Source organism: Mauremys mutica, chromosome 12, assembly GCF_020497125.1.
Source record: "Mauremys mutica isolate MM-2020 ecotype Southern chromosome 12, ASM2049712v1, whole genome shotgun sequence".
Lineage (NCBI taxonomy): Eukaryota > Metazoa > Chordata > Testudines > Geoemydidae > Mauremys > Mauremys mutica.
Window position 1 is genome coordinate 69,072,492 of NC_059083.1, and position 10,541 is coordinate 69,083,032.

At 46.9% G+C, this 10,541-nt stretch overlaps 1 protein-coding gene across 1 annotated transcript in view; it reads left to right on the top strand.

Annotated features, from left to right (window-relative positions):
- Positions 1 to 5,928, top strand: part of HID1 (HID1 domain containing) — a 44,353-nt gene extending 38,425 nt beyond the window's left edge. Inside the window, exons 16-19 of the mRNA XM_044981884.1 lie at positions 1,817 to 1,897; positions 2,355 to 2,446; positions 2,898 to 3,056; positions 3,559 to 5,928. Coding sequence (XP_044837819.1) covers positions 1,817 to 1,897; positions 2,355 to 2,446; positions 2,898 to 3,056; positions 3,559 to 3,622 — 396 coding nt within the window. The 3' untranslated portion in view covers positions 3,623 to 5,928. The remainder of the gene's footprint in view (positions 1 to 1,816; positions 1,898 to 2,354; positions 2,447 to 2,897; positions 3,057 to 3,558) is intronic.
- Positions 5,929 to 10,541: the final 4,613 nt, after the last annotated feature.

Genomic DNA, 10,541 nt, shown 5'->3' on the forward strand with positions numbered 1-10,541 from the left:
ACTTCAGTTTGGGCACATGCCTGTCTCCATGGATCCACATTGATCTAGTTGGTTCAGACCATCTAAACAGCGGGAGCAGGGAACACTTGCATAAATCATGTCCCTTTTCTAAACTGGCTATTTCCATGTTCTCCCCCCCCCACTCCCAAGACCCTTAGCCCAGTAGTGTGAAGTTCAATCTTCTGCCCACACTGACTGAGTTAAAACCCTCCATTGAGCTTACTGCAATGATCTCCTCTTATCAGTGGGAACCATCTCGAAAGCATCTTTGTTTAACATATTGCAGCATAATTCCATCCAACGTCCCCTAAACATGTCAGCAGCAAGTCAGCTGCTAGGCAATGGCGGGAAGTGGGAAAGGACTATGAGAGAGAGAGAGAAAGAGGAAGGGGGCCAGGGCAGGTCTGCTAAAACGGGTATTTTTATGAATTTATTTTTAGAAGCTTGATTGAAACAGGATACTGAAGCTGAACTATAAGGATGTTATAGCTGCAAACATTGCAAAACTGCCTTATCATTCAGATGTTGAATAGATCAGAATAAATAGAATGCCAGAGAATTGAGATTCCCCCGACTTGTTTTCCTGACCCTCCTGATGCCCTCATCCTATAAGGTGTGTTTTGGCCTCGAGTCACCTGTCTTTAAGCACACGAGTAGTTCCATCAGAGTCAGCAGGACAAATCTAGGCCTTCATCTGCCAGGGTTCTGTGGAATAAGCTGTGTGCATGATCACACCTCTGTGGAGGATCAGTGACATTCCCTCTGCCCCTAAGTACCAGCACTTCTGGGATTCTGGTTGTGAAGATGACCTGCAGGAACCCACGCAGAGCTGGCTTACTGCCTCTGCCAGTATAGATAAGCCAATGACCGTAGGAAGTGAGAACTGGTTTCATTAAACTCAGTGGGGGAGTGTTGACACTAAGCCCTAATAGTGACAATATAAAGGTGACTTGCAAAGGACATTTGGGCTCCTTTTTACCCTGTACAAAGAAGGTCTGAAATGATTTTATAAAGGGGGTATTTTCCCAGCTTTTTGAATGAGAGAGATTCAGGTCTAGTCTTCTAGGAAAACATGGCAGACTCTTGAGTGACCACAGAACTAGGAGGATTATGACAGCACTAGTCTCAAGGGTGTAAAACCAGAGTAGCTGAGAGGGGAAGAGATTTGTAATCAGACTATTTAAAACTCTTTGGCCAAGGCTCTCAAAAGTGACTAGTGATTTTTAGGGCCTATGTTTTGGTTTCTCTCTGAAGACGCCCTAAAGAGGCCTGGCTTGTTTTTCACAAAGTGCTGCTAGCTCAGTCTCAGAAAATTGGGCCCTGTTAAGGTGTTTCAAGTTGGGCAGCAACAAATGGCAACACCCCCAAATCACTAGTTGCTTTGGAAGCTTTGGCTTCTCTTTTGTTTGTTTAATCCCTGTATGACTCGGACCTTCTTTCCATATCAGAAGGAAGCAAAACACAGGCCCAAACTCACTTTTCCCCCTCATATAGGTCCCTGTAACTATTCCACTGCTCATGGGCTTAGTAGCAACATCAAGGTTTGTGTCCAGAGTTGTAACCTTGCCACTTCCTCGTGCAATTTCACCCCTGGCTAATCTCTCTTTGAACCCAGGCCATTTCACAGTTAAAGGCTAGTGCATTAGACCGAACAATGGGTAATGAAATGCTGGTGGTACCTTTTCCCGGAGGACATGGCCAGGCTGCTTTGCCTAGTGATTCTCCAGGGTGGCCAGGAGGAAGAGATGGTGTTCAACAGAAAACAGATACTGCTAACTATTCCATGCTCATACTGACTCTGATTGTATATTAATAGGAGGCATTGCAGCCCAAACGGGATCGAAGGCGTCTGTCCAGTACATCCTTGAGCGGGCAGTGGACGCCGACTTCTGACTGGGTGAGAGGAGCAGGGATGGGGAAATGCCCGAGGAAGGGGATTGGGATAGAACTCCTGTTTCTAAAGCTGGGATGTCCCAGCTGCGCTGAGGATACTGCTGCAGATGAATCTCTCTGCAGAGATTTCCACTGATTTGGGGCCTGATCCAAAGCCAGGGGAATGACTCCCATAGAGTGAGCTTTAGGTCAGGCTATTGGTGCATATCCAGGCTTCTGTACTAATGTGATAGGCCTTAGAGAGAGACCCTAAGTGTGGACAGATCCCTCTCCAGCGATTCCCACTGACTCGCTGTTTATCCCACTAGTTACACATCCCTCTTGAGGGACTTCCAAATCTGAATACTCAACATACTGTAAGCAGAGATACTTGAAATGCTAAGCACTAACATAACCCATGAGCTGTTCAGACCCTTCTCCATGGGGCACTGATCTCCTTGTTGGGGGGGTTTCACCCACAGGTGCTGTCTTGGAAATCGAAGTTGCCTCTGCAGACAATCATGCGGCTCTTACAGGTGCTGGTTCCCCAGGTGGAGAAGATCTGCATTGATAAGTAAGTGTGTTGTGTTATGTAATAATTGGGAGGCTGCAGGGGTTTGACTGGAGGTTGGTTGTGAGAGGCTAAAGGCTATGATGTCATCTGGGAGACAATCTAGGATTTAACCAGGGATGGACTTGAGTGTATGCTTAAAGCCCAGGAAATCAGGCCACTAATTCCAGTTCATGTATTTCTTTACTCTGGTGGTACATTCAGTTAGATTTCAACTCCAGCAGATACCAGGTGCTAGAGCTCTCCCCAAGCTTACTGTTTATCTCGTCACTTACACGATCTCCTCTTTTCAGTGGGAGCAGCTCAGGAGTCGTGTGTGTGTGTGTGTGTGTGTGTGTATCTGTCCATGCATGACGTGTATGTGTTTGCCTGGGTCAGTACTTTCTGCTGCAGCAGATTTCACAAATGGCAATTGATGATGTCCTGGATGCTCACGTTCTCGCTCTCTCTGCAGGGGCCTCACAGATGAATCTGAAATCCTCAAGTTCTTGCAGCATGGCACTCTAGTGGGACTGTTACCTGTCCCTCACCCCATCCTGATCCGCAAGTACCAGGCTAACTCGGGCACTGCCATGTGGTTCCGAACCTACATGTGGGGAGTTATTTATTTAAGGTAAACCAGCTAGATGCGTTCTTAGCCCATCTTTTCCTAGCACTAGCGAGGTTTTGGTGCAAATCCCTAGTGTGTAGAGCAGCCAGCCCTAGACACTCCCTCCCTTAGCCGGTGTAGAGTGTTGGGAGAACTTGCAGCTACTCTATGACTTTCCTTTTCCAGCAGCGGGTGCTATAGGGAATAGTGTAGACACGCTGGCAGTGGGAGAGCACAACTGCTCCAATGCCTGCATCTCCAAGCAGGAGGTGTTGCAGGGAAATGATGGAGGAGTGCTGCCTGCCTGGGGTCTTGCAGCTCCTCCTGTCCCTGCCTCTGCTCACAGGAGGCGCTGCAGGGCATTGGGCCAGGAGTGCCGGCTTTGCGGGAGCTCACAGCTGTTGCATTCTCCTCTTTGCCAAGCGGTAAATGTCTCAGTTCTTGTTATCCCAGCTGGCAAGATTTTAGTGCCATTAACATTAGCTTGTTTCATAGTAAGTGACGTGACCATCTTTTTCTCTTCCAGGAATGTGGATCCCCCCATCTGGTATGACACGGATGTGAAGCTATTTGAAATTCAGCGAGTCTAAGATGAAAGAAGGCACTTACCTCTGATAAGAGAGAAACACTGGAAACAAGGACCTCGCTGTGCATTGCTCCATCACAGCTATTCCTGCATTTCACAGCCAGCTGAGAGACCAAAAGGACAATCACTTCCATTTACCTACCTGTCATTTTAAGCTTTAATCAGGATCTGCTCAGAGATACCGGCCCCTAAGCCCGCCTCCCTTCCTATCCCTCCCCAGGAACCCTGAGTGAAAGATGCCTAAGGAGTGTCCATTGTGGTTGTTGCACTGGAAACCAGACCATTCTTAGCTCTTCTGTCATTCTCTCACTCCTGGCTTCGGTCTGGAGACAAACCTGAACCTGACCAGCTGGAGGCTATGACCTCCGCTCCCTCACCCCCTGGTCAGATTCAGCATTTGATTAAAAGACTCTGAATGTAAAGAGTTAAACTGGGTCAGCGAGGGAAGCTGCTGCTGCTGCTGCGGGAGGTGCGTGGTTTTTTTTATTGTAGAAATACATCGTTTTTGTGGTTCTTTCCAAAGAATTTATTCCAAGACTCCATCAGGTTGCAGGTCATCTTGCTGCTGCCTCTCCTCACTGTCCATAGCAGGGCTGGAGGATCTTTATTTGCCAGCTGAATGAAAAGGGAATGCTAAAGGGAATCTATTTGTTCATCCACTTCATGTCTGTGTTTTGAGTCCCTCTTTCCTTCCCCTTTGGTTGCTGTAATGCTTCAATGCAAAGTCCAAAGCTTGGCCCTTTCCCCTTCTTCCCCACTCTGTCACTCACTGCCCTGGAGGTTTGCAGGCCTGGAATGATGCTGTGCCCTTAGAGATGGGCTCTTTAAATGACCAGAGTGTATGTGTCCAAAGCCACTTTGAATACCTTCCTCAGACTAAGGGGGTCAGTGCAAAGGCTGGGAGGAAAGGGCTGGACCCGGAGGCATCAGCAGACTTTTCCTTGCAAGGAGAAAGGAACAGTTTGTGTCGCCCTCCAGCAGCCGTTTCCCATTGATTGAAGGGACAGCATTGTCCAGCCTTGGAAAAAGCGATATCCCACCTTCCTTGCTGGGCATGTTGTCATAGCATGAGGGGAATGGTGGAAGGGATCAATTGTGCATTGTTTTTCAGGGCAAGGGGTTGAAGGAAGGTCTCAGGGAAGTCTTAAGCAGCGTGTTGAAGGCAGCAGGAGAAAAGCAGCTAGACACTGGTGGGAGTGACCGCTGGGGTGAAGTTGGATCCTTCAGAAGGCCTTGATGGCTTCTGGTTTAAAAAAGCTAGACTGTCTTGGATCCCAGGCATGGTAAGTGTGGGAACCTGTAGTTTGCAGGGATATTGGGAGATCATCTGCCTCAGTCACAAGATATTGTGGTGCCATGCTTGATGCAGCAGTGCAGGGTTGCAGTTCTGTAGATTAAGGCATGAGCCAGAGGTGTTTCTGTTCCACTGGAAGGTCCTCATGTTGCAGATATGAGCCACAGGAAAAGGGGGATCCTCTCATGGACCAAGTTCTAACTCCCCTACTGCTTAGTCCTTAATGTTTCATTCTGCAGACCGCCAAGGACAGCCATTCTTGATCCCTAGCTTTAGAACCACTGCTGTAGATGACTCCATGTAAACCATTCTCCCTACCCGTATGCAGGGGGCAGCTGTGTTATGGGGGCAGCCACCCTGTAGTTCTTCCCCTTATGAGCAGGTCCATGCTGTGGTATGGGCAGCCACTGTGCAGTAGCCCTCTTTCTGGTTTAGTATGGGTAGCTCACTGATCTAGTATCAAAGCAGTCCCCCTCCTGTGGTGCTGGAACGGAACTAAAGCCCTCAGCCCAGTTTGGTACTGGAGTATAGCCTGGAATATCCTTGAAGGACAAGGGATAGATGAAGGGAACCTTTTTCTCTCCACTCCCAATGCATTTTGTCATCATTTCCACCCTCCACCTCCCCCATCTGTATAGACATTTACAGATTGAAGTCTATATTTTGCTTGGAATATCTCTCATCGGAAGAACGTGATTGATGGAGCCCTGGTGATGGGCCGACATCTGATTGTACCGCACCTGCACCTCACAGCCGGACAAGGGACTTCTTGTGTCCCGGACGCTTGCTTTTCCCCTGCCCCTGTCACGCACACTGGTTTTGTGGTATCTTCCGTCCTTTCAATTTGCTTTGTGTATCTTCTGTTCCTTTGTGAGTTCCTCTGCAGTTTTACGTTCCTTGATGTTTCAAGTTCATGTTCCTTGATGTTTCAAGTTCAGTCTTTGTTCCATGAAAATCAAATTGCACTGTAAACTATTTGCTCACCTATAGAGATATAAAAATTATCTTAAACATGGCACCTGCTTTGACTCTGTCTGTCCCAGAGGGAGTTTATCATCTTGTTTGTGTTACTTCTGGGGGCCTACTGCATGATTTATGTGACTGGAGGATATGGTGTCTTGGTTTCCTTTGCAACGGGTGGCTTCCCACCTCGTTATCTCTGGTAAACTTACCTGACCTGTGCATTCCTGCCCTTGATATGCTGCGAATAGGGCCTGTTAAAATGACTGAGGCCAAGGGCTTCACAGGATTCCAACAAAGGATTGGATACTTATATGAATAATGAGTACATAGACTTAAAGAACTATAGGGCTAGAAAGGACCTTGAGATATCATCAAGTCCAGCCCCCTGTTCTGAGCCAGGATCCAGTAAACCTAGACTAGGGTAGGCAACCTTTGGCACGTGAGCTGATTTTCAGTGGCACTTACACTGCCCAGGTCCTGGCCACTGGTCCGGGGGGCTCCTGCATTTCAATTTAATTTTAAATGAAGCTTCTTAAACATTTTAAAAACCTTATTTACTGTACAAACAACAATAGTTTAGTTCTATATTATAGATTTATAGAAAGAGACCTTCTAACAATGTTAAAATGTATTACTGGCACGCGAAACCTTACATTAGAGTGAATAAATGAAGACTTGGCACACCACTTCTGAAGGTTGCCGACACCTGACCTAGACCAATTCTGACACATGTTTATCTAACCTGCTCTTAAAAACCTCCAATGATGGGGATTCCACAGCCTCCCTTGGAAGCCTGTTCCAGAGCTTAACTACCCTTATACTTAGAATGTTTTCCCTAATGTTTAACCTAAATCTCCTTTGCTGCAGATTAATTCTTCTTGACCTACTTTCAGTGGACATGGAGAACAACTGATCACTGTTCTCTTTGTAACAGCCCGTTATATATTTGAATGAGGTCCCCTTTCAGTTTTCTTTTCTCAGGACTAAAAATGACCAGTTTTTTTAACTGTTCTTCATAGGTCAGGTTTTCTAAACCTTCTATCGTTGTAGCTCTCCACTGAATTCTCTCCAATTTGTCCATATATTTCTTAAATTGTGGCACCCAGAACTGGACACAGCACTCCAGCAGAAGCCTCACCAGTGCTGAGTAGAACGGGACAGTTACTTCCTGTGTCTTACATACGTCACTCCATTTAATACATCCCAGAATGATATTAGCCTTTTTCACAACTGCATCACAGTGTTGACTCGTAATCAATTTGTGATCCACTGTAAAGCCCCGGTTCCTTTCCAGCTAGAGTTTTGATTTTTGTTGTCCTATCTAATTTGGGGGATATAAATTCTGTGCCTCAGGGCTTAACAAACTGTCTATGGTTAGAGAGAAACCTCCCCTCTGGGCAGGGTATTCCAGCATTGTCCATTAGGGGGTTTCTTGTACCTTCTGAAGCAGTTGATGCTGGCCTCTGTCAGATGCAGGATACTGGTGTAGCTGGACCATTAGTCCAATCTGGTCTGGCAGTTCCTATGTTCCAGAGCTGATCAGTTATTGGCCTCTTTATCACTGGTCAGTGAGACTTCATAGGGAAGTTCATGATGTTGCCACAAGAGACCACATCCCAGTTTCCCTCTCATGCTGTGTGTAGACGTTCATTGTACATATAGAGTGCATCTACGCTGCTAACTCCCCCCATGGCAGCGACCCTCAGAACTGGGTCTACAGACTCGGTTTACGGGGCTTGTGCTACGACACTAAAAATAGCCACTTACAAGTTCCCACTTGGGCTCTGAGGGGGATGCGTCTCAGAGCCCGAGCTCCAACCTGAGCAGGAACATCTACACAACATAGTGCGAGCCCCGCGAGCCTGAGTCTGTAGACGTGGGCTCTGAGACTCGCTGCCACGGGTGTGTTTTTGCTGTGTAGACACGCCTGCAAAGTGCTAGTATTTGTATCTCAGTGTTAGGCCTCCAGAACTCCCTGATCAGCTAGGCCCTATCAACTCAAGCGTGACCTTCTCAAGCCATTTTCCTCTTCCCCACGCACATCCATCATTCATTGCTCCAGTGTCTTTTGCAAACAAGGGAGAAGGTTTGAGAACTTGTTTTCATTTGAAAGGAAAGGACCTCCGGTGTGTTCCTTGGGTGAGATTCCTGGTGCAAACTGAAATGGAAGTAATAATTAACTTTATTGGTGCCTAATTTATTCAGCTGTAATTTGTCCTGACATTTCTTGTTGACATAAGGCTTAGCAAAAGTATCTGAGGCAAAGTCCATGCTCACTTGACCTGTCTCACTTGCAACTTCCAGACTAGTTGCAGTAATTGTGATCTGTACCCCCTGGGATGCCAGTGTCAGGGGCTCTTCGGAGAGGCATTTCTGAGTGCCATTAGCTCTCTCTGCCCCTGACTGGGAGTTTGTTTTTATACAAGGTTACAATCCTGAGAATCCAAGCTCTGAACCTAGCCAAACCCTTCTTTAGACTGATTTATGTTGGATGGGAGCAGTAAAGGTAGTGGTATTTGCACTTTAATCTATCACCTTGGTTAAGTGACATGAAGAATTTTGATAGCAAGAAAAGATGGATTGATTGTAAAATTGGGACCTGCCCTTAAATCTTTATATAATCTTTGTACTTGGGAAGGACTGGATCCGAAGCCTGTTGCAGCAAATGCGGGGGGCTTTCCATTGACTTCGGTGGGCTTTAGGTCAGGCTCTGTGAGCAAAGGGGGAAACAAAGACTGCAACAGCAAAATGTGACTGTTCACATTGTCTTTATTTCTATTCACTGAGCTCAGTGGGCCCTCGGTCACGAGGCTCACCACTAGCCTCTGCATTCCAGTTCCCCACCTAAGCACCTTTGGTAAATCAAACACCTGATGTGTTTCTCATCAAACACAGTGTGTTAGTCTATAAGGTGCCACAGGACTCTTTGCTGCAAACACAGTGTGGTGCATTTTTACTCCCGGATTTGCACACAGGTTAATGCATATTGCTACGTCCTATATAGACTGTGGAAAGCACAAGGGAGGGAGGGGTCACAGTAGAATTATTAGCAGCTTATTTTAGGGTTTTCTTAAATTCCAAGGCTAGAAGGGAGCATTGTGATCATCTAGTCTGACCTCCTGTGTACCACAGGCCAGGGCACTGCCCCTAGCCAGGCTTTCAAAACGGCAAGCAATGGTGTGACCTTCACTAGCGCAAAAGGAAGAGCTGATTCCATTTCATGAGAGAACAAGAAACGCACTCGATAAAAAGCAGGAATGAGGAATGTCAAGTATAAGCTAAGTGGTAACTATAATGCTTCTCTAGCACGGTCCACCGGCGGCGCTCCGAATGCCTGTCAGAACCTTCACTGAGCCCAGTTAAAAGGGGGTAAGTGGTTTCATTCCCATTCTACAGATGGGAACATAGAGGCAGTTTATGGCCTGATGTCCAGAGATGCTGAGTGCCCATAGCTCCCTTTGACTTCAATTAGAGTTGTGGGTGCTCAGCACTTCTGAAAATTGATCCCAGAGGCCCAGATCCTCCAGGGTATTCAGGTGCAGCACAGCTTTTGTGCTCCAGCTGTGCCACTGTAGCACTTCTGTGTAGACACTCGTACAGCGACGGGAGAGGTTCTCCAGTCGCTGTAATTAATCTGCCTCCCTGAGAGGCGGTCGCTAGGTCAACGGAAGAATTCTTCCATCTGCCTAACGTGGTCTACACCGGGGTTAGGTCGGCAACGAAAAATCCCCATCCCCGAGAAATGTAGCTCTGCCACTGTACGTTTCCTGTGTAGACCAGCCCTAAGTCTCATTGAATTCAATGAGAGTACGGCCAGGTCTACACTAAAAAGTTAGAGCAACCTAGCTACATCACTCAAGGGTGTGAGAAATCCACCCCCCTGAGTGGCCCTAGCCCCTGGTGTAGACAGCGATAGGCTGGCAGAAGAATTCTGTCAACTTTGCTACCGCCTCTCAGGGAAGTGGATTACCTATGCCGACGGGGAAACCCTTCCTGCCAGCATAGGTAGCATCTATACTGACGCACTAAAACAGCACAGATGCAGCCGCATTGCTGTAGCATTTCGAGTGTAGACAAGTCCTTAAAGAACTAAATATCTTTGAGCATCTGTCCCAAGGATGGATACAGAGTTAGTGTCAGAATCAGGAGCAGAACCCAGATCTGCTCTAACCACTACACCACGCTCCGTAGGTGCTCATATGAACCTTATACTTCCATACAGCCATGTGAAAAGTGGGCATTTTTGTTCATTTTTCCTTTACCATGAGGGTATTTCTGTGGCCTCTTCCTCAGATTGCTGATAGGGTTCCTGCCCTTGATTTCAGAGGTTCTGTGGAGTGCATTTCAGTCTGTGCATCATGCTGTGGCTCTTGTGTTCAGAGGGTTGAAGGTGGAGCTGGTTAAAGTCCCATTAATTACCATACAGTGTCCTGAGTGCAGTAACTATATTATACCTATTATTCTGGCACTAGTTTGTTTCCATTGAGTAGTACGGTATTTTGCAGACCGGTCTAGATTGTTCTGTTTTTCTACGGAGAAAGTTGACACCAGCACGTTCAAAACACAAAACAACTTCCCTTTCATCTGAAACTCCTTGAGAAATAGGGCTCAGAGGAGCCAAAGTGAAAGCCAGAATGAAAGTGAGCGGGCAGCACGTGTGTCTTTG